General features: G+C 38.3%; 1 protein-coding gene across 8 annotated transcripts in view; it reads right to left on the bottom strand.

Annotated features, from left to right (window-relative positions):
* Positions 1-1,869: 1,869 nt before the first annotated feature.
* SULF1 (sulfatase 1) overlaps positions 1,870-27,046 on the bottom strand; it is a 183,113-nt gene continuing 157,936 nt past the window's right edge. For 7 of the 8 annotated variants that reach the window (XM_041412919.1, XM_041412921.1, XM_041412917.1 and 4 more), the window contains 10 exons: positions 16,454-16,670; positions 12,992-13,238; positions 11,193-11,289; positions 11,011-11,105; positions 10,538-10,603; positions 9,898-10,070; positions 8,771-8,913; positions 8,544-8,667; positions 7,611-7,644; positions 1,870-2,407 (listed from right to left, as the gene is read on the bottom strand). In XM_041412919.1, coding sequence (XP_041268853.1) covers positions 2,377-2,407; positions 7,611-7,644; positions 8,544-8,667; positions 8,771-8,913; positions 9,898-10,070; positions 10,538-10,603; positions 11,011-11,105; positions 11,193-11,289; positions 12,992-13,238; positions 16,454-16,670 — 1,227 coding nt within the window. In that variant the 3' untranslated portion in view covers positions 1,870-2,376. The remainder of the gene's footprint in view (positions 2,408-7,610; positions 7,645-8,543; positions 8,668-8,770; positions 8,914-9,897; positions 10,071-10,537; positions 10,604-11,010; positions 11,106-11,192; positions 11,290-12,991; positions 13,239-16,453; positions 16,671-27,046) is intronic. The other variant, XM_041412922.1, reaches the window with a different exon arrangement.

The following is a 27,046-nucleotide window of genomic DNA, read 5'->3' as shown; positions in this document are numbered from 1 at the left end:
AGCAGGTAAAGTAAAACACTTTTTATTTCAAGAAATATTGCTTCTAGACTTTCCCGAAGCCAGAATTGTACTATAAAAGTATCACAGAAATATTATACAAGATTTAAAAACACAGTTTGTATCCTAGTAACTTAAAACCTATGTACAAATAGCATCATTCATGACCATAAATATGTGTTTCTATCAATCAGCCCATGACACATACATCAGATAAAGAACTAGTAATTTTAACATATTTACAGAGTCCATCAAAAAGACTGCTTCTTAAAATTATTAAAATCCTACTAAAAGAATCTCCTTTTTAAAAAGTTTCAACTTAAAATACAATGTAATGAATGTAAGTTTAACCTGCAGTGCTTGCAATAGCCAAAAAATATTCACTACACTAAATAACATGTAACAGGTAGGAAACACACCCATGAGTTGGACACTGTGGAATTACATCTGTTTGAGGTAATTCTCTTTTGTTACTGTTGTGATAATTATTTAGAAATTTATAAAAAAAGCAAGGGAAAATATTAAGTTTTGATTAATACAGATTTTCAAAGTAATTTTTGTATTATACTTCATATAATTTAATGTTTGGTAAAGTTCAAGAAAAAATTTATAATAACAAAAATTATTACTAAAGTACTATTTTTTACTCTTATGTGCCTTTTGTGTCTAAAATAATGGAAACCTAACACGATTTTATAATTCCCTTTAATGCCTGTTCAAAACAGAAAAAGAATTTAAGACTCAAAATGATAATAATGCTTTCAAGATATTGCTCAGAATAATAAAAATCAGGTGGGGCAACAAAAACATTTATGTACTGATGTAAACCTTTCTACCAGTATCAGCAAAAAAAAAAAAAAGTCAGAAAAAATAATGGAATTTTAATACTGACAATATCAACATATAGGGAAACAATCCAATTTAAACAAATCCTTCTACAGTTAACAACCATTAGCCATACCTTTCTGAGAGTAAATTTAATAAAGCAACACGAACATGCAATATTTTTGCTAAGATAATATTTGAAGAATCTGTTTCCACAATCCATGGTGTTTACCTCTTTCAGGTCAGTCTGTTTATTGGTTTCACAATTTCATAAGACAACGAGCCAGCTAAGAACCTGTAAGGCATTAGATGCATAAATGGTATGGCATACAGATGTTAAAAGTGCATTTTACTTGAAAGCATGGCATTAAGAATTGCCAGTGGTTAAAATAATTGATAAAAAAGACATTATGCAGGCATACTGGGTGAACTGAAATATTCAGTCATGGTGGGATCATTTGGAAATAGAGAAAGTGATTTGGACATCCTTTTAGAAGAAATAATTTTTAGTTTTCAGAGAATGTGCTACTGCATTTGAAAGTTAACACTGTTTCTTTTAATGGAAAACTGGAAATTTTGCTTCCCAGTGTGGAGAAGTGAAAGCATGTGCATATGAATAAAAAATGCACAGAGACAAATACTGAACTGGGCTCAATTTAGCTGCAAAATGTATCTACAATAAACATGGAATGTCAGTTGTCTTGATAACCTTTATTAGTTTGCTAAAAAAAAAAAAGGAGAACTTATGTAATGGTTTACAACTTGATCTAATCCAAGGAGAGTGGAGCTGAGGCACTGCCTTCTGCATTTAGGATTTGTGAACTTTCTCCTGCAAGACTCTGTTTGGCTTTTTTTAAGAAAGTTCCTTCTTCCTGGGTACTGACAGGTGAATCCTTAATGGATATGTTTACAGTCTGACGAACGAAGGGTTCATCAGACCTCATGGGAAGATACATTTGGTCTTCAAATATATCTTCCACAGTGTCACTATCCTGATGAGTGTCTTTTTGAGGAATGCTGATGGGCTGCAGCAGGAAGCTATGTCGGGACTCCAACTCTATCAAACCATTTCCACTGAAATCCATATCAAAACGGTCCGATTCTTTATCCTCCATCCATTTTTCAGCTGGATGACTATTTCTCCAGTGTGCGTCATTCAAATTACTTTTCTCAGGAATATCATTGTTTAATTCAAGTTTCTTCTCCTGACTTAAATTCACCATGCTCAAAGCGAGGGCTGCAAAGTCTGTTGGCACAATAAGCTGCAACTCTTCTGCAGTCAGGCCGCTGGATTCCTCAGCAGAAGTCATCTCCACCAAGGTGAACGGCGTGGATGATTCCTCCCTGTTGCTTTGACCAGTGTTATCCTTGTCTGGTTTATTTTGCTGGTAGTAACTGTTCAGCAGTGCAAACATTCTATCTACATCCTTCAAGTAATTAGTCCAGTCAGCCAGACTAAGTCTAAAGTTGTGTCTGTATTCATATACACTTTCATTCACACTGTACAAGTCTTCCAGTCCTTGCCAGTCAATGTCGCCAGTGAAAATGGGCAGCTTAGCCTTCCCATCCATCCCATAATTGTCCTCTGTTGAAAGAAAGAATAAAGCCTACTGGTGAACACTATTAAAGGTGCAAGCAAAGCTTCCATGTGTGTTTCTACTTCAATTAGCTTGAGAGCACCACTGTTCATAAAGCAGGTAGCTCAAAGTGTGAGACACCACCTCTTCTGTCATCAGATGAATGGTTCTGGCCTCGGGTATGTTCACAGCCCCTGCTGAACACACAGCAAGAACCCCCTGTCTCCTGCTACGTCCCTGAGTAAAAAAAGAACAAAATCTGGTCTGATGGGGCTTTGTGATGACATTCAGAGATAAGTCCTTCCTCTGATATTTCAAGGCAGGAAAAATGTTTCAATACACAAATAATCCATTTGCCTTTCTTGAGCACTCCAGCAAAACATGCAATAACCAAACAATGGTTAAGTGTAAAAGAGGGGACTAACTCTGAAAGTCATTGGTGACCTGAACTTCAATGCCCACATGAATTTTGTTTCTGGATAGCTTAAAAATATGGTCTACAAACTAACCAGACAGATTTTATTTAGTAAATGATAGCCAAAGGGGGTTTTAATCTATTTCGTAAACATTAATTTTAGTTTTCATGGAGCAACCAGGGGAAATGAAAACTGTAAAAAATTGGTGCGAATTAATTTATAGGACTGCACCACTTTGCGAAATTGTGTTAAAACACAGAGAATCTTCTTAAGGTTTTGTGTTTTTAAAAAACTTTCAAAGAAAATATCTAGCAGTCTTTTCAAATAATAAGTCTGAATAAAGAGTATAGATATGGGTCTATAAGTAACAACTGAGCTGCATTTTTTATTGATCACAGCCAGAAAATGCAAAGACAAAAAAGAAACCCATTTCTGAAATTTTAAAAAAATTCACTACAGTAACTATAGTGACTCAGATTATCACCTGTGGTGTGAAGCCCATTTTATACTGAAAAGTAACACTGAGCAGCACCAATTTATTTAATTCACTGGGCAGACTGAATTCACTGGAAAGATTTTATCAACAAGGTGGTCTACAAGGAAAGACAAATCAAGCAATGCAAATGTTTGTCAGGGAAAGTGACAATTTTGCCCTTATAAATGATATTGCAGACAATCTTTAGTAATTAACTCACTGATAATGATTTATTCTCTTCATGAAAATTGTATAGGCAGGTAGGCTAGTAGCAATTGCTTTAGAAGTTCAAGTGACTAAATCCTCATCTATACCTGCATCCCCAAAGATGCCTCTCAGCATCTCCATTAATCTGTTTGTATTTTCATTTGCCTATTTATTCAGGTAGGACAGAAGACAAAACTTTTGTCTGTCATAGATTACATTCTTTGCTTCTTACTAGCTTGGGATTTCACAGAAAAAGAATTTCTCTAATATTTAGTCTATCATATGGAAAATCAGAAAAGTACCATTATGGTCAAAAAACCCTTGATATTTTCTTACAATGTAGGGCCTTACTCTGCTCCCACCAAAAGAGACCATTTTCCTTATTTGAAAACAACTGAGCCTTTGCTCTTAATTGGAAATATTAAAAAAAAAAAAAAAAAAAAAAGTATTTTATTTTTTAAATATCAAATTCTAGAATTTTTCTTTTTTTGCAAACATTTGACAGACTTCCTGATCCAGGAAGAAACAAAGGCTTTTTGGGTTTGGTAGAACAGCTGTGACAGAGCATCTTCTTTCTTTCCTGAAGCAGACAAGAGAAATGAAATCATGGCATGGCCACATGAGAGCCATCTTTGTAAGTCACATTATGGATAATTTGTTTCCTGAAACAAAAGATAATTAAATACCACAGAGATTTCAAGAAAGAAGATTTACTCTTCTGGTGCTTAGAGGCATAAAGGGCCCTAGAAAACATGGCAGGGGGCTGCTTTTGCAAGGAATTTAGTCACTAAACCCTCGAAGATATTAACCACACTGCAGATGCAACCATTTTTCTGTTATTTTCAACCAATATTTCAACCAATTGGTTGCAGATGCAACCAATTTTTCTGTTATTTTCATTTGTAGGGGTTTGGTTTTGTTTTTTCCTTTGCCAAGTCAGAGGCTGTATAGGAAAACAAACTGTTGTAGGGACAGTCAGGTGGGTTGTTATGTTATGGCAGGAACTGGAACAGGAGTGATGCTGTTTGACTAGCAACAGGTTTGGGGACAGATCAGGGGACTGGGGGGCAAAGCAGGAGCCATAAAAGTGCATTTGGCTGCAGGAGAGCCTCTGCTGCCCATCCCCAGCAGGGGAACAGAGGCTTGAGCTGGGAGGCAGGTTGGGCAGTGGGGAAGTCTGGGGACCAGTGAAGAGGAACAGGGTTTCTGAGGAGGCTCAGCAGCAGGGCAATGGGGCTGTGCTGCACAGGAGTAAGATCAGCAAAGAATTTGCAGTGTTCCTACAAAATAGCTGCAAGTTTGAGTCAGAGCTACATGGTCCTTCACTCTGGATCTATTTTTTGCTCTCTAAATGTGGCACTGTTTCTGCAGTCTCAGAGAAGTTTCACAGCTGGGAAGGCACTGGGAATTGTTCCATGATCTCTGTGTCACACAGAGGAAAAGAGCTTGTTTGAAGAGAGTGGTAACTTATGGTCATATATGTTAAACAAATAGGGAAGCAAAGTCTTAAGGTCCTAGAGCTATTTTGGTTGACTGAGCAAATTACTTCACAGTTTAAATTCCACAACTTGCAGTAAACATGAAAAGTCTCCCACTGAAATTAAAGCAAACAGAGGGAAGAGGAGAGGAAAGAAGAGGTTTTTCCCCTGTAAGAAATTTTGTTACAAATAAGCATGAAATTGGAAAGTGCAGATGAGTTGCATTTGAGAAACAGCATGGCAGTAGTTTCCTTGATCAACATTTTGGAATTTCTCAGCTATGACATAGATCCAAAAGAGAAAAAAAATTGTTGCTAGCTGTTCAAAGCAAAACTTCCTCATTATTTTTTTTTTTTTGTTGCTTTGTTGTTTCTGTTCATTTGTAGATCAAGCTTTAGTTAAGCTTTACCCTCCATTTATCCTACCCTGGCATACTCTATAATCCATTTGTGCCTGTTTTATCTCAAAACTAATAAGAGATTTGGATAGTCTCTCCTTTGAGACTAAAGACAGGTGGGTAAAATCATATCCTTGGTGGCTTCAAAAAACTTCAGACAAAACTTCAGACTCAGAGAGAGGAATGTGCAGTTCACACATCCTGTTATCAAACTTATCTGCAGAGCCACACTCCATCCATCACAGGGCAGAGGTGGCACCAGTTCTTCCCTGCTGAAGCTCTCTGTCCCTCTGTGGAAAGCAAACAGCATCATTCTGGCTATTTCCACATGGGCCTGTTGGCCCAGTGCTTTACTGCAGCACAGGCAGTGCTTTACTAACTCAGGGTATTTTGAACTGGGAACAGATCTGAGTCAGAAGCTCCATGATCTGAAGGAAGACTAAGGAGCAGTTCAGATGACTTTCCATTGTTATTCCATTTGTCCTCTCCAGGCAACAACAAAAGGATCCTCTAGTAGATCATTGTAATGACTCCTGATAAATTTGACTTGTTAATTTTTGTTTTGGTTTTGTTTTGTTTAAGAAAAGAAAAACATTCCATCAAGATGGGGCTTGAACCAAAATTTCAAATGTGTAAATTGAGAAACTGGGTGTCTGCAATATCATGACACAGAAAAATATTGCTTATGTTATATTATACTGCTATTTGTAACAGTAGCAAAATGTTTATTGTATGTTCTTTGGTATCAGAAGTTAAAAAGTTTTTGTTGCTAAACAGTGTAGGAAGATATAATTTCAAGATTAATCCTGCATGCACTACTATTTAATATAATCCTACAATTCAAAAATGCCATTTCTGTTAGATCTGTAGTTAAAATGAGGAATGCTTACTCACAAGGACTCCTTCTAATGAAAGACTTAAAAGCATAATTACAGGGATTACTTTCTATCATTGTAGCAACCAGTTCCCCCCAGGCTGTAATGAGCAATGCAAACAAAACAAACCAAACGAAAGCTTATCATTTTCCTAGATCCCAAAACTAAGAAATGCAAAATTGGCTGCAAAAGAAAATTTAGCTGCTTAAATTGGAGATCTATGCATTGAAATACATTAGCTTTATTGTTCTCTGACTGCTAGAAACTAATGAAAAGGTTCTTTTCAGAAGACTCTGTGAAAAAGGTTTTATGTAGACATGTATGCCCCTTGGACTCCCTTGTTTACTTTTCAAGTAAGCAACGTATATCAGCAGCTATTCCTCCAAAGTGTATAGAGGTGAAAATGCAGAAAACTGATAAACTGTGAAAAGGAGTCCAGTCTAAATATGACACTCCACAGATGTTAATCTGATTTTCTCCCCGAGAACAAGTACTGCTCAGTGAACAGCAAGTGCAGCACTCTTAAGATCTGCAGTTTTTTCAGTCTCTTCAGGTTTTTGCTTTATATTTGTCTGGTTTCTCCACTAGGAGACACAGGGCTCTGAACGATAAATATGTAGGTACAATAAGTACACTTTTAAACAGAAAAAATATACTTTTAAAGAGATAACTGTAATGTATTCCTCAGGTTCAAGTGTTAGGTTTAAAAAACCTCACCTGGTGCCTTTCCTCAGTTCAAATAATACAACCTTTTAAGGAAATTTTATTTCATGCTTGTCTGATCTGATCCCAGCCCAAAGGAGCTTCATCTTTCTGCCACACTTAAATTGAACACTCTCCTGCTGGCTCCTAAGCACTGCTTTTGCTTAAAGTGGTATCTGCCAACATTTCTGAAAGCCAGTGAGAAGATTTTGCTTTGCTTACATAGGTTTGACTTCCATAGGTTCTTTGTACTTCAGAAAGCCTTTTAAGCATACTTAGTTTACATTTAAAAAGCAACTGTGAAGATCTACTAAAAAAAACCAGAAAAACACCTCCAACCCATCCAAAATCAACACGACAACACAAGAGCAACCCAAAAGAGGTGATTTTTCCTGTGTAATTTTCCTTGGGCAAACATCTAAGGAGTACAGGCATGAAATATGAGCTGTATGAAGTCTTGCTATGACAATGAGCTACGTTAAATGCAGAATGGTAGATCTAAAAAACAATGGCCAAGTTCAGTGTAGGGTAGTTAGAAAATGCATGCATCAAAAGCTACGCTGTGTGCAACATGGCAGGATACAGACATTAGTTGAAATGGACTGGAGTCATGCAATTATTTGGAAAGAAGCTGCTGAGGAGAATAAAAAAGTGTGGATACCTGTGTGGATCATAGCTTCCTCCATCTTTATTTCCTGATATAGGAAAATACAAGAGTAACTTTTGTTAGTGTTTAGAACTTGTAAACCATTCAAAATGTAGTTTTCCATGCACAGCATCTAACTCCTAAAAAGAAATGTACTGTGTTAAATAAAGACAGAGCTGCAGTCCAACAAAGATTTCCTGGAAGTTTTACATAAAAGAACTGAAAACCCACAGGTTTTCAAAAATAATAAACCCCCAAAACAATTAGGTATTGTAAAAAAGAGAAACATTTGTAGATGGAGAAAGAGATACAGAGGCAACACCACAAATTATGTAGAATGGAGTATTCCTGTGAAAAAATAATAAATAATGATGTTCAATCAACCAAGTTAAGTGCAACGAACTCCAGAGACTTGAAGTAAATATACCAGCTTTGTTTTACCCAGAGACTCTTGCAAAGAAATGGTCCTTTCTTCAAAAATGAAGGAGACTACTGGTGCTTAGAAGTTTGCAATGTTAAGTCTCGGTTGTGATAAGGAACCTGAAGTTGTTGACATAGGCAGACAATATTTGAAATAAACACAGGATTTAATGCCTCACCTAATACTGGGAGGCAAAAACTAATGGAGTAAACCCTGCAAGAGAGAAAAGAGTTATGGCTGTGAAGATCTGCATGTGGCTGTTATTGATTAGCTCCAATAATGATATCCCTTCTGCAGCATTTCTGTCAAGTGATGGGTTTTGCCATCGATAGCTGTCAAGAATAACTTGTGCAGACTTGCAAAGAAGCCTCCTGGTCATGCAGATGTGCACGACTGGCGTACATGGATAATTCCAAATTGTTCAGAGCAACGCTGGAGAGAGTGACACTTCATGGATACAATTAGAACTTAAGTAGATGAAAACAAAGTTAATAAAATGGAAATAAACACTACTATTTATCTTGTACCTGTTTCAAGTCCCTTTGGCCTTGGATTGCACTGCTTGTAACCTTGACAACTTCTCAGTTCCATAAGCTGGATGTGTAATTGATTCAAAATGCCCCTTTCCACTGTGTGAACTGTATTAGTCAGCTGAAAAGAGAGGAACCAAGGGAAATTATACTTGTTAACAAAAATTAAGGAAACCCTGGGGGAGTCTGGTGAATGATATTTTGTAGCAGGGGAAGGGGTTTACCTGATAGGGATCAGTGTTCATATCAAAATATTCCAAGAAGCCAGTTGCAAACTCACAAAACAGAAAATTGTGGGTGTCATTAACTGTTCGCAAGCACCAGTAAGTGTTGTTGTTGGAGCTTGTGCAAGCACAGAAAGAGCCCACTGTAATTATACAAACAAGTTATTAGTTTTCAGTCAACAATAATATGCTTGTTTCTTCTACTAGTACCTTTAATCACAGTAATAAAATACTAGCATTGCATTAAGTTTTTATTTAGATTTACTTAGATTTGGGTACTGTGGCTAGCTGTGAACAGACTTAATAAAAATAGTAATGGTATTACAATATAGTAGCCCCTCTTTAGATTGTGAATTGTGTCAAAAGCACATTTTTTACCCCATAACTGGAGCATTGTCAGAATGCACAGCAATATGAGAACTCTTTTTATAACTTTTTGTTACTCTGCAGTTAAAAATAAATTGACTAATATAATTGTCTTTAAAACAAAAATCCTGCATATGACTACTTTAGGAACATTTTAAAATGTAAAGTACATATTAGCAGAAGTCCTAGTACAATCAGAACAGATTAGCATTAGGAGACAATTTCTTTCTCCAAATGCAAAGTTGTTCTTAGCAAATTTTTAGTTTGGAGTCAAATGTGTTGTAATTCAATCACCACCTGATCTTGAAATTTCTGAAAATAAGGTTTTCAGTCACTTTTCTTCTCCATCATCACAAGTGAGAAAAATACAATTTTTAAATGCTGAATACTGAGAAAAGTTTAAGTATGTCTCAATGGGATAGTAATCTACATATCCTGAAGTTTAAAGAGACTTAAAATGTCCTTTGCCTCTAATGTTTTGTTCATATACACAAGTGTTATGCAGTTGTGATTTTGAAAATACTTTAGCATATAAAAAGTGGAATAATGGGAAGAAGTCATAAGGGCTAGTATCTGCATTTTGTTCATGATATGTTGTTTATTATATACTTTGAAATTAAAATGTTAAAGTAGACCTTTTATGTGCTGAAGTTTTTGACAGAATTAAAGGTCAGAATAATGCTCTGATTGCATGAAGTGGAAAACCAGTGATACAGCAGTGGATAACCTAGATCACATCTGCGTTTTGACACAAGACTCACAGTTCCAGAATGGTGCTGTTTGCCAGTGGTTGTTGTCATGGGTAAAACATGTCAGCCCGGGAAGGCTGCACTCATCTCCCTTCTTCTGGCGCCTTCTTCCCTTCCGCTCCTTCTTCCTTCTCCGGTTCTCTTTGAACAGCTGCAGTTTGCCATCCACCTCCTGTGCTGCTTCTCTGTTCAGAGAAGAAGATGGGCATGGATGACTAAGAACAGTCTCTCTTTGGGTTACAACAGCACTAGCAGTTTTTACATCTTTCTGGGATTTATAAAGGTGGAAGGATAAGAACAGGGCCTTCTAGCTCAACTTCCCCAGCTGTTGAGATAAGCTTCAGCAATCTTGAGAAAGGATGCACTGCTGCATTTTGGTTTTGCTGGATCTTTTAAAAAAAATATTGGTCAGTTTCTGAAAATACTATTTTCATCCTTTTTCTATCAATAGGTTGAAGAAATATTATCCATAAACTTCCACAAGCTGGCCCAAAACTACTGAATGTTTCTTGTGACCTTTCCTTCCCCTCACCTTTCTCCACAAAAAACGCAACAAAACCCAAACCACAAAAACTCCCCAAATGCCCAAAACTACATTTATCCAGGCACCAAAAAGTCAGTTGTGAGAGTGAGAGGTTAATAGCAGCCTTACTTGAAGGGATGAAGATGGCTCTTGAGTTTGTCTTGGGCCTTTACCCCCTTCTCTTTGTTGTAATAGCTACAGGAAAAAATTTTAGGAACTATCAAGTCATGAAACTGTTTTCAACACAAAACCAAAACAGAAATATACTATTGTTGACATTTTCTTAAGGAACTATACAGACTTAAAATTTTCACCTAATTTAATAAAGTTCTTTCTGTGTGATCCTATGCTAGTTTATAGCAGAACTACAGCTGGATTCAAACATGTTAGTAGAATACAAACACATGTAATCTTAAAAAGTTAAAATTTATCTTCTTATGGTTCACAGTAGCTTCTATTCATATTTAACTGAAATAGAGGCCTACAATGGTTACAAATATCAGAAAAGATTTGGGTTTTTATTTTCAATCTCAAAATATCTGGAAAATGTATAAGCCTTATAAATCAGAGTAGCATTCAATATTTAGTGCCACCTCTCTTACCTCTGTTTGCTACAATCACATTCATCTGGTTTTCTTCTTTTTAGGTGTCCTCTAACTTCCCTCAAATTCTTAATTTTGTCTTGGAGAGCTTCGATCTGCAAAGAGAATATTTCTGAGTCAGAATTATTCTTTGAAAAGGTATCAGTGTAAAGACTTCACTGAGATTTTAAAATACCTCTTACCTCCTTATCAATGTAAGCCTTATGATCCTTCCAGGCTCTGGCAGACTGGTACAGCTCCCTCTCACAGTGAATAGTGTCATTTGGAAGAATGAAACATCTGTAGATGTGAGTTTAAGAAATAGGAAAATGAAGGTCACTCATTTCCCAGTTTCCCACCCATTTTTTCTCTTTTTTCCAACATTCCTAGTCAATTTTTTAAAAAATATTCTGTTAGCAAATAAATAAAAACTCTACAAGGTCTTTTTCTGTTGACTTAATTGCAACAATTGCTTTTATCTGTTTTCTCTGGAAAACTTGTCATCCACAACAGATGGTCTGTGCCTGCTAAGCAAAAAATGCAATACATTCTTATTCAATCAGAAATTAAGTTGACACTGAAGTAAAAATCTGCTCATAATCTAAAGCCCCTTGTTAATCAAATGTGCCATTGTTTATTTAACCACCAGCTGCTGAGAAATACGTTCTCGCCACATGAATGTGGCTCATCTTCCCAGCATGCAAAACACTCAAGAAGAGAACATAGTCAGAGGGCTGAAGATCAATATAATCAATAAAGACCAAGAAGAACCAAAGTAGAGGAAAGAGTTCTAACATGTCATTAAACAAAAAGTCTACACAGCACTGTGCTTGAAAAACTGTGCTTGAAAAAAACAGCTCTACCAACAGGAAAAAAAAAAGCACAAGAAAGACCAAGGCAGTGAACCGGGACAGAAAATCCAGGAGACTGCAGGCTGGGCTTTCAAAGTTGCCATGCTGACAAACAGAAATTCCTTAATTAGAGAAATAAAATTTATAGACAGAACTTGTCTTGGGTCTTCCATCATCAGAACCCTTCTTTTAATTTTTGAGAATAATAGGAAAAAGAGGTAGATGCTTATGTTTGTTAACATTATCCTATTCTGGTTTTTTTCTTCACTCAAAGAATTCTGAAAGCAATGCTGTTCTATAAAACTGTTCTACCTTTTATGAAGAAATAATTTTTTTTTTCTGAAAAACTGTTTAAAGCTTTAATAATTCCATGGAGAAATGATATTATATTTTTTCTGGAAAACTGTTTAAAGCTTTAATAATTCCATGGTTGGAAATTATCAGTGTAAGAAAGGATAATTTCTACTATTCAAAACTAACCTTTGTGTTCTCCTAAAAAAAAAAAAAAGAAGAAAATAGATAAATTCTATTTACATTTTACATATAATAAAAGAGATTCGGCAAAGTTGGTTTTTTTGTGGTTTTTTTTCTTTTTTTTTCCTACATATTCCTGGATTTTGAAAGAAATCATATTAACTTTTTAAAATTAAAATTTATTTTGAGATGTTTGCCTTTTCATTCAGACTTAATGTATCTTGAATAAACAGGTCTAATGTATCGCAGCTAGTGCTAATGGCTGCAAACAACTAAGCATTAAGAAACATGATGTAGCTGATCTAATCTGTCCTCATGGGACTTCAGTCATCTCAGATTTAGGCCTCTATGCTAAACTGGTAGTCTAGACTTTATAATAAACAGCAGAAACATCAGCTTAACAGGGTGATTAATCCATCATAAGATGCATATTTTGATACAAGAGACAAATTTCCCTCTGGAGATGCCTACTTTTCCCTAGAAATAAAACATAAACCAGAGGCCTCCATTTAAAATACACATACTAAATACAAATTATTCCACTTCCTAAAAAATACAGGTGTATCTAAAATCAGCTTCAAATTCATAAATATTGTACAGAGGGAGAAAGAGTACAGCTAGAAAATGAAGATTTGGTTTTAAGAAACAGAAATACCATACAGAGAAAGCAATCATACTTGTGTGTCACTCTGACAGAGCTGGGTTGACCCATAGCATCAGTGCCATCAGCCACCATTGTGTCACGAGCAGCACGAGCAGTTCCCTCTCCTTCCTCCTCATTTCCAACATTGTGGCGCTTGGTGATACTTCTGGTCTTCAACACCTGCAGTTCTTCTTCTTCCAGATTTATGTCATATATCTCACCTTCAAATTCCACAGACAAGGATCGGGTTTGGCGAGTGTGAACAAATCGAGGTTTGTATTCTGAACCAGAAGAAACACCCACAGTCAAATATATGTACACATATATATGTATATATATGTATATGCATCATCCATGCCATGAACATAAAACATATTCCAAAGAGAAGAATGCAGTTCAATAAAACCAGTTGATTTTTTTCTGTGATTTTACAGAAACTTATTTAATGTTTTTCTGATACATTGTGCCCCACACTTCCATGAGTAGCATGAAATTTTGGTTGCTTCTAGGTTTGCATTTCATGTTAGTCTGGCCTTATGCCACAGTTAGCATCTCTATCTTCAAATAAAAAACAGTATCTCAGAAATCAGATATCTAGAAGGAGACACTAAAAAAATCAGAGAACACAGGATTAGAAACCACTTTAGAAAATGAAATCGTTCAGTACTGTGAAACAAGGCCACCACCTGTAAATTGGCACGTCACATACTAATGTAGACTTCAGAGTAAAAATTAATTTTTAAAAGGTTAACTCCTTTTCATTTTTAAAGGTAAGAATTTAGAGGGTAAGAATCCATCAGATATCAGTATCTGTATGTATCTATATGTATATATGTACAAATACTTCCACTTATATATCATTTGCATTTATGTGTGCAAGCCATAGACCACCAAAGAGTTGCTGCATTGTAGAGCAACAGTGAGATTAATTATGCCACTTTTACCCCTTGAAAGCTCTGAGTTTAGTAGGGTTACAGATCTTTTAGTTACTGTGTATATGAGTAAGACTAAGTAAGACAATCAACACTTTTGAAGGGTCTTTAATTTAATGTACAAGAGAACCTCTCTTTGGTCTCAGTCTGAAAGACCTTACACTTTTTACTTCTTTTGCTAAATGCACTTGACCCAAACCAAGATGATAAAACTGACAGTCAATACCACTCAAAATCATGCTCTGTCTGGCAATGATGCCTTGCAAAGCCACACACAGAGAGCTCTAGACATACAAAATTAAGCTTGTAAAAAGTCAGTTGCAGGGCATTTCCATTTGTTGCATCTATGCTGAGCACACCCATGTCACCTAACAATAATTTATCCAGCAGAAAACAGCAGCTGTAAGAAAGTACTGCCTTTGGCAGGCAGCATCAGTTTTAGTGAAGTTTTTATGCTAGTGTCTTTAAGAGACTCAGGCTGAATCTTTCCTGCAAGAATCTTTTAAAGGAAAAGACAGTGAGCCTCATTGAACTTATCATGGAAACCACCCTGTTCTAAAGCTTTTCAGCAATCACCTGCTGTCAGGTGAAAAAAGTCTCAGTCAAGACAATGAGGACATTCATCTTCATCAACAGAAAAACTAGTTTCAAAGCATCTTGCTGGTCTGTAACCATATTACTCTTTAATAAAATTATGTAGAAAGATTCATAGGGTCAGATGGGACAATTTCTTGCATTTGACAGCCTCTGATGATACTGGTTAGTGAACAAGTGGCTGAAAAGGTGGAATATATAGGCACCTCATGCATGTGTCATCTGAAGACAAGCCTGAATTAGTAGCTCCCTTCAAAATATTTCATCATTATGAGTCTTTCCCTGCTCTACTCAGAAGAGTGTTAAGGTTGATTTGGAGGAGGCAGAGAAGGGAATAGATGAAAGAATGTTGTAAAGAATTAAAGCATAACAAAGCAAGTTTTTCCAATGCCTCCTTCAGATGTTTTCCATCCTTCCCCTACTTTCTCTCCCCAAGTAACTTGTTCCAGTCACAATCCCCTTTCAGCCCTTGCTGGTGAGTTGGCAGCACCTCTTTCCAAGGTACACAAAAGGTATCTCCCCATAAAAATATCACTTGAGAGAACATTCCCCACTTTGAGAATCACCCTGGCAGTGTGTGGCATGTAGACTTTTCAGCAGAGCTCTGCCTGTACACACTCTTAGGTTCCTTAGATCATACTAAACAAATGGAAGAAACTAGATCAAGACAGTATTTAGGCCAAACAGTGAGAAAACTTAAGACAGACAATATTGTGGTTGAATGTACAAAGAATACCAGGGATTCTTGTTCACATCCACAGTGCGGGGGGCTTTAAATCAGGAAATATTTTGAATGATACTGACATTATTTTCTTAGTTCACAGACATCTGTGCAGCACCTTCTAACTTTTGTGTTTCACATAGAACTTCAGTAACATCTTGCCTTGAAGACCCATCTTTATTTAATTCCCCAGTCTTGTACTCTAGTTAGAGAGCAGGAGAACACAGCCTGCTCTTCAACAAATTCTAAAATGTGCTTCTATTGCTTCAGCAATAGAATTCACTCGCATTGCTGGGCAGAGAGAAGAAAAATAGTCCTCCATTTAAAATCACAGCCTCTTCAAATAGGCTTCTTTTGTAGAAATCATTAGCAGAAAGAAACCCAAGTACTATAGTGCTAAAACCCTCTTGTACAATCCCTTCAGCCACGCTCCACTAGAGGACACTGTGATCTCGCTCGTGTCCCTGCGGGGATCCCGCGCCGGGCAGGGAGAAGGGAAGCGAGAGCTGGGCAGAGTTTCGGTCCGAGAGCAGCCCCGCAGCGCCTCGGGGAGCAGATGTGTGCGGGGCATCACCAAACTACGAGTGAATTTAGCCTTAACCATGCAATAAAACGCTTGGCCCGGCCACCTTGGCAGGTAGGGGCCCCGAATCACGGCGGAGGCCGCCGGGCTGTCGTGTGTGAGCTGCGCGAGAGGTGGCACCAGAGCATCACCGCCACCAGCGCCGCACCGCAGCCTAAGGCTGCTCCTCACCCTGGTCCAAAGGATAACTATCGTCCTTGTTGCTGCTGTTAGAATAGCAGAACGGTTTGCATTGGAAAGGACCTAAAAGAATCCCAGTTCCAACACCCTTGCCTTGGGAAGGAACACATGCCGCTAGAACAGGTTGCTCAAAGCTCCCCCTAACCTGGCCTTGAGCACATTCAGGGATGGGGCATCCACAGCTTCTCTGGACAACCCTCACAGTACTGAATTTCTTCCTAATATTTAATCCAAACCTACTCTGTCCAGGTTTAAAGCGATTTCCCCTTGTCCTATCACTAAATGCCCTTGTAAAAAGTCCCTCTCCAGCTTTAGGCCCACTTTAGGTACTTATTACAGAGGCAATTATGCAGAAGCTGACTACCAATTCTGGACATCTTCATTAGACACGAAGGTGAAAGCAAGAGCACACTGGTAGGAAAATGCTCTGCGAGCCATTTCCCCCTGCTCTCTGCCTCAGAGTCCAAGAGATCAAGTAACACTTACTTTGCACATTAGGGTTTCTCAGGAACTGTCTTTGATTTTTCCTTTGGGTCCTGCTGTTCCGGTAATCAGTGTCTCCACAGTTGCAGTCTTTGTCTTTGCCGCCGTAGCCCCGGGAGTGGAGGCTGCGCGTTCTCTTTCTGATGGCGAGGATGTCGCTCGACACCTTGCACTTGTGAATTCGAAGTTTGCCAGAAGCATCCTCTGTGCACTGCCACTTCTGTGAGAGAAAGACATGAAGATGAGTTCCCAGCAGCCTTCCAAACTCCTGTTGCTTTCAGGTAGACAGTAAAAGAGACAGGTAAATTTATTTTTAAATTTAAGCAGTCCCTTAAATAGCAAACTGGGAAGGAAAATATTTTAGCACAAAAATTCAGTCACATTCTCCACAATGCCTTTCTCATGCTAAGAAAACATAAGCTTGAATGAAATCACCTCAAATCTGCATAAAATATACAACCCAGATGAAAAAAAAAACCCAACCGAAAACAAACACACACACACACACACACACACACACACACACACACACACACACACACCTATATATGTATAAATCAAGAGTATCTAGACTACATGCATCCCTGAAAAGAACAAGTAAAAATCTTAATTTACTGAGTCAAGGAGTACTGACAAGGCAGTTTTCACCCACCCTTTGTCTTCTTTGAGAAAAAGTTACTTTGTTCTGTGACTTGGATTTTCTAGCATGATTCAGGGAAAAATAAAAAAAATCCCCAATCCATGGATGAGGAAGAAGTAGTTCAGTTGTAGAGTGTTTTGGAAAGAAAAGGACAAATTTTGGATGTAATCTATAGAAAAGTACATAAACCATTCCCTACAGCCAGCAGGTGCAAGGAAGGGGAAGAACCTTAGGGACAGTAAACAAAGAAATTATCTTGGATAAACTCCTTTGGATTTATAAGTCATAAGATTTGCATGAGACTTGGGAGGAAAAGCTCTGGAAGGAGTACCTGTAAAAAGCATTGTATGTGTGCTGAATATCAGAGCAAGTGTGGGAGAATGAAAGGAAACAGGTTTTTTTCCAGTTTGTCTGCACAATATCTGTCTGACTTAATTATCAACATCACTGAACCAGATGGAAGATTCCAGGTGGATTTTTCCAGTGGATCCCATCACTTTCACATTTCAAATTAAAAAGCAACTGGGACTTTAATTTCCTTTCCACATCATACTGTTTTAAAAAACCTAAATGTAATTTAAAAACAAAAAATGGATGGTGTTGAGAGATCAGAGCTCCTTTGCCCATATCCGAAGCTTGCCACACATGGCACTCACAATACACTACACAAAAGAAGAAGTCTGTGAAGATTTTAAGTCAGTGGTAGTCTGAATAACAATAGGTAGAACTAGAAATAGCTATATTTATTTATAATTTTAATGCAACCATAAATGACTATTAGTCAGTTCACTTTTTCATCTTAAGCCACAATGACCAGAGTTTGCATACAAAGCACTAAGCTTGGCTGGATATTGCAAAGAACAAAACACAATAATGGTATTGGTAACTGGAACCTTTTAGCTGCAGTTTCAGTAAAGTTTCTCTGTTCTGTGTCCTTTTCTTTGTTCCCATGACTGAATAGCTTAAGTAGCTTTCTCTGGCCTCATTAATAATAACAAGACAGATGGATGCTGGTCCTAATGGAATCACCAACTTAATTTTTGAAATGGACACTAATATCAGAGCATGTACATTTCGGTAAGCTCCATTAACTAATGGCTGCTCTGGACTGTTTTGGGGATGCTGTCACGCTGACTGAAGAATGGAGAAAGAAAACCGAGCCTCAGGTAGATTTTCTGGCCTGATAACCTGAGAAATGAGCTGATGTGAGTGTGAACCACAGCACCATGAGTGCACTCTCTGGCCTGACATGTGGGCTGAATTAAAGATGGATTCCATGCTGAGATCCTCCTGTGGATTGGCATGATCTCAGAACAGTAAGCCATGTGTAAAAGGACCTTAATTTGAACAAGTCCAATAAGTGGCAGAGAAATTAGACTTGTGCCCAGACTTTCAGTGTAAAGGTACACCTAAAAGTGACAATGTAACTTTCTACAAGAAAAGATGTCCAAGTGCTGTAAAGCTTTGCAGATTTCATTCTGCCATAGCATGTGCTCTCTTCCTTCTGCAGCAAGAGATGATTGTTACAGGATAAGAGTTTATTGCACCACTATATTTCCTGTCTTTATTGAGTACGTGTTACAGTTATAAACATATGGCACTAGCTTTTAAGGAGTCTTAAAAGCAGCATTTTAAAGTAGAATAAGTATTATCTTTGTCTCTTTCATTAATCATAGCAAGAGGTTGTAGGAGTGGCTTCAATAACCTTTTAGATCACTTTTAACAGTATTATGACTAACACTGAAACAACACGCTCTGTGTCTAGTACAAGCTAATAACAGTTCCCTATTTAAAACAGGGATTAAATGTGATTCATTTCCTCTTTTATTTTCCTTTTTTAAATTTTACTTCAAAAAAAGTGTCGTTATAAAGATGCTTTAGAGTTCTAAGATTTTCAGTCTAACTTTCCTGAATCCCTGCCCATGCCAGCATAATCAGACACTGAGCATGCCATATGCAGTTCAGTTGTAATGGTCCTTCTGCTCATCTTTAGATCTATAAAATGCATTAATGCACATAAAGGAAGATTCTGGCTGAATGCACTGCCCCTTCCCATATTTTCTACCTTCCTTCCCAGTTTGAATACCAAACTATTCTTTGAAGTTCAGGACTATTAATTTTGGTTTCTGGACCACCATTTCCCCATCAATGAAATAACCTCATTAGCTAACACAAACTAAATATGTCTTCATAAAATTTTAATTTGTATATGTTTTCTTATTTTCCCCATGTTTATCTTCTTTCTTACAGTGATATTTCACAAGACACCTAAGTCAATCTAACAATTCACTGTTGCCATAGGAATATAGGATAGTCCTTGCTTCTGTCTGCCTGCTGATTTAGGGACCCTTGCACTGATTTATTCTCACCTCGGTAGGAGAAAAGAGAACTACCCCAGAATTAAAAACTCTAAACCAATAGTAGAGAAAAAAACCAAGCCCCTGACATTTGGCTGCAACAAGCTGTTATATTGTTTCAGTCATGTTGTGAAACTTCATCTGTGTCAGCCTTTTTCCTTGTCATTGACTCATCTTTTCCTTCTTTCATCTCATTTCATCACCTACCCTCCAGCCACTATTTCCCTCTCACCTCAGCTCCCTGCCTTCAGTTCACATTCCTCCTCAATTTAGGTTCAGAGGGAAAGCAAAGGTGAAAAAGGATTTTTAATGCTTCCACACCAGTGGAGCCCTGACACCCCACACCTGAAAACTGATGGAACTTAGCCCACTGGGAGGAGCTTTGCTAGCTTACAGCCAGCCTGAACCAAGCACGGTTTATTTTGCATATGAACTTGGAGCCTTGGCTGGGTTTGTGTGTGCTGGCTGCCAGCTCTTCCAGTGCCTTCCCTGCCTCCGTCAGCAAATTGCAAAGGAGCTTAGGAGAGATAAAAGTGTAAAAGGACTGAGCAGCTAAGAACTTTGGATTTGTCTTGTTTGAAAGAAACAGGCTGAGAGGCAATGTCACTTCACAGCTGTCTGAGGAGGGAAAGCAGAGAGGGCGACGTGGATCTAGGACATGTGGGAATGGCTCAAAGTTGTGCCAGGAGAGGTTCAGATTGGACATTAGGATTGGACATTTCTTTACCAAGAGTGCTCAAACATAGGCTTCCTGGAGATGGGGTTGCTGTCCTAAGCCTGTCAATGTTCAAAAAGCATTTGGAAAGCACTGTTAACAACACGCCATGTAAGTGGCCAGGCGGTTGGACTCAATGATCGTTGTGGTCCCTTTCAACAGAAATAGTTCTATCCTATCCTATTGTGCTGATTTAGGCTGAGGTAGAGTTAATTTTCTTCACAGTTGCTGGTATGGGGTTGTTTTGGATTTGTGCTGAACACAAGGTAATAATAATATAGAGATGTTCTTGTTATTGCTGAGCAGGGCTTACACAGAGCCAAGACCTTTCTGCTTTTTCTGCTGCCACACTGGTGAGGAGCCTGGGTGTGGCTGGGGGGCTGGGAGGAGCCACAGCTGGGACAGGCAACCCCAACTGAGCAAAGGGATATTTCAGACCATAGGACATCATACTCAGTATACAAAGTTAGGGAAGAAGGGAACATTTGGAGTAATGACTTTTGTTTTCCCAAGTCATTGTTACATGTGATGGAGTCCTGCTCTTCCAGAGATGGCTGAAAAACTGCCTGTCCCTGGGAAGGGGTGAATGAATTCCCTCTTGCTTTGCTTGTGTACACTGCTTTTCCTTTCCCTATCAAACTTCATCTCAACCCATGAGGTCTCCCACTTTTACTCTTCCAATTCTCTCTTTGATCCCGCTGGTATGGGAGAGAGTGAGCGGCTGTGTGGGCTTAGTTGCTGGCTGGGATTAAACCACTATACCTATCCTATCCTATCCTATCCTATCCTATCCTATCCTATCCTTCAGAAGTCAAGCTGCTTTAATCTCTGCCAAACCTGAAGTTTAATCATGCTAGTACCTCTGCCTGTTCTTCAACAGTGTTGAGGCAAGCAAGGCAACAGTTCTGCAGCAGGAGCTTTTCCTTGGATAATGGCACTAGCATGACACATTTTCTTCTGGGGATAGAGGTTTGTCCTCATAATGACATTTCAAAGACAAAGGGTAAGACATGGGCTGGTTAAAAGGGATGGTTCATCCTTGGTGGCTTTGCTTGGCCTTGCTACCTGGCATGGCTCCAGTTGTGACTTGCAGCTACATAAGGAAGACAACACCAATTGACTTCATAACTACCTGTGGTCTCGATTTCCTGGTATTAATAGGTTGTGCCACAGCCTTAAAATTAAGTCTATTTCATTACTGATTATAATTAAGGCAGAAAACTATACATTCAGAATGAATCATTGTGATGTGCTCCACTGTAAATAGCTACTTAGGCAGGACTTCCAATCAGCTTTGTGCAGTTAACAGACTGTGACGGATTTGAGACACTTGCTGCTCCCTTATATAGAGGGGAAATGAATTAGACAAGTCATGAAAAGTGTCCCAACAGTAGGCAAGCTAAAGGTTTCTATGAAATGTAAACACCTAGTATTTGCAGTAGACACGTCAGTGTTAAATACCTTGTCAGATTTTATCACAAAGTTACGAAACCCCGAAAAACATGCAACCGGAAATATAACATAGCAGCAATATTTTTACAGGTGCTTTTTCATTTTTGTAATGTATGACTGACTTTGAATATTATTGCTCAGCCTAGGGAATGTTAAGATAAGACCTGAAAAATGAAGACTTCATGAATTTAAACATGTCCTCAAGATCTCATTTCCCTTTTTTCCTGTTTCAAAAGGTACACCCTAAATTTGAAAACAGTATAGATGGAAATACAGGCTGAATATGTGTGCACCATTTTCCTTCATTAGCAGTAACCAGATCTGGGGGAGTGCCAGAGGACTTGATGTGATAATGCTGGAAAAGGAGTCTGGTTCAGGGCTGTGCTACTGCAATCAGAGCTGTCTTGCTTTTGCTTTCTCTGGGCTATTAGAAGAGGCTGTGTCACACAACATATCGAAAAGTGCCCTGTAATTAGCTGTCTACGGTAAACAGTACAGAGCAGCAGCAGTTCATTTCTGCTGAACTGGACCTGAATACTGAGAAATGTTTGCTGGTTAAGGTCATGTCCTCTGCGCATTCCCATAGAGCAGAACTGAACCCTGGTCCTGAACAAGGCTCCTAAATGCCCCTGGAAATACTAATCTGTGTTGTTTCATCACAGTAGTACTTCAACATTGCACATGAGTGCAGCTGTTTAACAGGGATGGTTTGCCAGGTTCACTCAGGGAATTTGGAATTGTTGCATTTTTGTGGAAAAAATCTCCTCCTCCATTTTAGAGCTGAGTAGATACTGCTGGTAATGGCAGATCCCAAGTTTTACACCACTCTCTTGTAACTAAACCACCTTCTGTTGGATCATGCTCCAGAGTCTGACAACATGAATATATTCAAAGGCAGTTATTTATATAAGCCTTAGCCCCTGACAAGTGTTCCTAAAAAAACCTAATGGTCAGTGGTTCAACAGACAGGGAAGAAGTTTGTCTTACAAGAACAGATGGACAGAAATGTATGACAGGCTTTAAAAATGCTTTCAGATAAATGCACAGGGACAGAACTGGAGGAAAAAAGGAATGAAGGAATTAATCACTAGATAACAGAAATAGCTATATAAAAATTAGCAATTTTGAGCTACATCATAAGCTTATGAAAAGAAAGAATGAGAAAATTGCCCAGGAATTTTACAGACTACAAAATTTTGCATTCTTGCTGTATAGACAAGATTGATTTTAAGTGTCACAGTTATAGCAGTTCTCTAGTTATAAAATATGCATGAACTGCATTGTCAGCTCTAGAAATGTAGGCACCTAGGTCAAGACAGCAAATATTTCTCCTGCATAGCATTCTCTACTAAATCTATTAACTTGCCTGTAGTTACAGCTCAACATTGAGAGACTTCTGTTGTTATCCAATAAACATTCACTATCAGGTGCAAACAAATAGGAGCTAATTAAAAGGATAAATATAATCCTTTAGCTGTAAATAGTAATACCAATAATAATCTGTTACTATTGTGTCATATACATTTAACTTGCAGAGGACTTAGCATAGATTTAATTTCACTGGATACTTTAAAATGGAAACTCTGCAAAAAGAGAACCTCAAAGGAGTACTACAGAAAGTGTTGAAAATAATTTTTGCATAAACTGTGTTTTCTGTCTAGATATTTCTGGTACATAGAGTTACTTTAATAAAGGTTTAAAGAATTTGCTTCGTTAAAAACTGTGCCACTGTACCAAAAAGGTCTTTCTGTTAGAGAACACCAGTAAGATGATAGTGAAAATGTTGAACAGTCAGGCATTGAAAGAGATGAAACCAGTAAATCCAGTAATCTTCTTGGAATATCTCTGGATTTTATCCAGAATAGACTTCATACGTCCAATTAAGAATTGCTTGAATTTATAGAATTGTCAAAACTGGGAAGAGCTGCTCTCTGTTTGATAAAAAACTTAAATATTTAGGCTGAAATGTGAACTATTTAGGCTGAAATATGAAATACCATGTCCTGAAAGATTATTTTTATAGATAAAGGAACTTATCTTCATATTTGGTTTCAACTCATAAACAGAGTGGTATTTTAACTAGAGGTATCATAATTTCTGGCAATTCCTATGAATTCTTGAGCAACTAAATTGCAGGCATGTTTCTGTCAGCTGTGAGGAATGACTCTGCAGGGTCTAAAGTGAGGAACAGCTACAAGGGCTGTTCACTAAGTGCATGAAGTACACACTTAATTTTAGGCACATAACTGGTCCCAAACACATGTGCTTCCAGTTAAGCCTGTGCATAGATGCTCCACTGAATTATTACTAAGAAAAGATGGTATCGATGGGGAGATGGCAAAGAAGAGACAGCTTTGAATCACTGCTCTGTTAAAACAGGTTTATCACCAAGTGCTTTTTGACTCCTGCAAGTATCAGGAGGTTGTTCTGGAATCTGGAGAATCCATGAGTGATGTTAATATGCCATAGCATAATTTTAGTTTGGTTTAGTGGGTGCTCAGGGTCTGGCTGTCAGTGGCTGGCCAGCCATCTGACACTTCTGGCCAGCTCTTACCAATGTATGTGTTTTTATTCATACTCTGCAGCTGGTCATAAAGCTGACCTATACAAATGTATGGTCTGTGATATTTGTTTTATGAGAACATAGATACTCGAGCCAAACCAGACTACACCTAATAAGCCCCATTCTAATTTCCTTTACAATATTATCTGTGAGCTGATTGATGGCGAGTGTTCTTTCAGTATGGCAAATAGATATTCTTTCGACGGAATGCTGATATGATAATTTGATAAATATGAATATCAATAATAAAATTAAATTCTTATGCTAGGTTTTTAGAAGGTGAAAAATATGTGAGAAATAGAAGCACAGGCTACAAAACATGCTTTTTGGATCAGAGCCAGAAGAATCTTGCACATTTACCACAAAGCTGATGTTTGGATTCAGCAACACGTCTCCAGTGACTACCCATAAAACCTCAGATCACTGTAAAATACACTGAGGCCTAATCTAACTAAAATCTCACTGTACAGTCTTCAGGCATTTTCTCCAAATGAAACATTATTTCCTCATGGTAGTTTTGGGATACAGTTCCTCAGGAGGAAACTGGATATTATGCATCTCCAAAGCTGAGATGCATGAAAAGAGAGCACAGGGAAGGTGCAGCTATAACCTTATACCTGTCTAGCACAGTGTGAGTTCATGTGTGTGCGTGTCACACCGACACGGGCAGCACGATGCATTTTCCTGCTCTGCCCACTGTCAGTGTTCATTGGAGCTGGCAGAAGGCCATGGATCTTTGCAAGTCTCAGACCTTTGCTGTTCACAAACTGGCAGGTAGTGTCGAGCAGATGGTAGGAAGATGTATGCCCATAAAATAAACAGACCCATGTCTGGGTTTCACTGCTGAGTCATCCAATCTAAGAGCTGAAATTTTAAACACAGTGCTTCACGGTCCTCTTTTTGGGGGGGTGGTTATTTTTTTTTTTTTATCCTATTGGGAAAATTAAAAAAAAAGATTGTGGTTTGTACAATTTTTCTAAGAGGTTGAAAACATATATTTGGCTATGGATTTGATACTGATTATAAATAATGGATTGAGCAGTACACTGGAGACATCCAGCCTATCAGTCACCAACCTCATAAGGTAACTGTGATCTGGGAAAGAGTGTTAGGTCCCAGAAGTCAAAATTATGCCTTAGGAAAATTCCTATGACTCCGACTGGAAAGAAAAAGAATAAATACTTATGAATTAACTCAACTCCTTAATTACACGTTTAGGTAAGGGAAGAGAGAAAGAAAAAGTATAAATGAAAACACAGTTAACATGGTTTTATTTGATATTTGCTAAGTATCCAGAAGAATTTCATGAGTGAGAAGATGGAATGAGTTCAAGAAAAATAACCTGCTGGAGGATTTAAGAGCAGCTTGCCTCTAAACCTCCTGAACTAACATATATTCTTGTCTCAGGTTATTTCAGTGGAAAGCTGAGAAGAGATTTGTGTCATGATAAGGGTTGTATTAATCCAGAGAAACATTTGTTCACATGTTATTTTTTCTGCTCTGTTGGAAAATTAACAAAACTTTATTACAAGTTGACACCAACTGTTTCCCATTTTAAAACAAAAGCAGGGTTATGCTGCAGATGAATGCTGCAGATGAACACTGCAGATGAATCAGTATTTCTGTGCAGCTTATTACTGAGAGGGTAAATATATATCAATGAAATATAAAAATACCCTGCAAACCATTTAAGTGTTAAAACCCATCAGTATCCACTGCTAAACCAACTGGGCTCAATCAGGTGACCTCAGTAATTACACCATGTAAACTGGTGACAAATTTGGCATAGGAACTATGAAATAAACCTCCTGTTCCCATCTTAGTTTCTTGAGCATTCTTTCATGTGGAGACATGGAGGGAATACAAAGGAAATGTCTACCCTTCTACAAGCCCCAAGCTGAGCAGGGAGCCCACCAGCTCCTGCTCCCTTTTACAGGAGAGTGAATCTGGCTGATGTGATGGCACTGTCTGTGCTTTGGATGAGTGCAGATCAACAGCTGGGGCAGGGCAGCGGCTGAAATCTGGTCTATACCAAATATGACATGGGCAGGTATGATATAAATCGCTTACAAGTTCATAAAATTAACAGCGCTTCCCAAGTTCCAAAGTTGAGGAGGAAGAAGAAAACATGAAATCCTCAAGGCCAGGTACTAAGCAAGCAAAAAATTAAGAGCACGTACTGAAGGAACATCTGGAGGTTATTTAGTTCAACCTCCTCCTCAAAGCAGCAACATTATTAGGTTTGGATGTATCCTGGAGTGGACTTTCCACAGCCTCTTTAGGCTCCAGTTCTTAATTATATTTATGGTAACACTTTTTTCCATGCACCTCTTTAGAATTTCCCTTACTGCAACTTGTCTCTTACTGATAGCCCTTTTGCACCTTCAAGACATACCTGGGTCTGTCTTCTCTCTAATTAGCCATCGGTTAATCAAAGGAAACAATTAGCTTCTTCCTTTGCCTTCTCTTCCCCTGGCTAAACAAACCTCTGCCCCTTCTCAGTACCTCCACCCCATCTCTGGGGTCCTCCCCTGGACTTGCTCCAGCGCACCAAAGTCCCGCTGCTCATGGAGATCCCAACCCGGATACAGCATTCCAGGTGCAGCCCACAGGCACCAGGGAGAGGCGAGCGCTCACTTCCCACGACCTGTTAGCAGTGCTCCTGCTAGTGCAGCTCAGCAGGAGCTCCTCTCCTTGGCATGGGCTCACTGCTCACCCGTGTCAATGACTGCTGGAACACAGCTCAGGAATGAGCACATCCCATGCACATCTCACTTCTGAGATGTTCTCAAGGAGGTGGGTGAGTGCTTGGAAACTGTCCACCCATAAAGGGGATTATGCAAAAAAAACAAGGGGACAGTGATCTACA

Source organism: Onychostruthus taczanowskii, unplaced genomic scaffold (assembly GCF_017590055.1).
Source record: "Onychostruthus taczanowskii isolate IOZ18803 unplaced genomic scaffold, ASM1759005v1 scaffold4, whole genome shotgun sequence".
NCBI classification, from domain to species: Eukaryota; Metazoa; Chordata; class Aves; order Passeriformes; family Passeridae; genus Onychostruthus; species Onychostruthus taczanowskii.
Note: the sequence above shows the minus strand (reverse complement) of the source record. Positions and strands in the feature narration are given on the sequence as shown.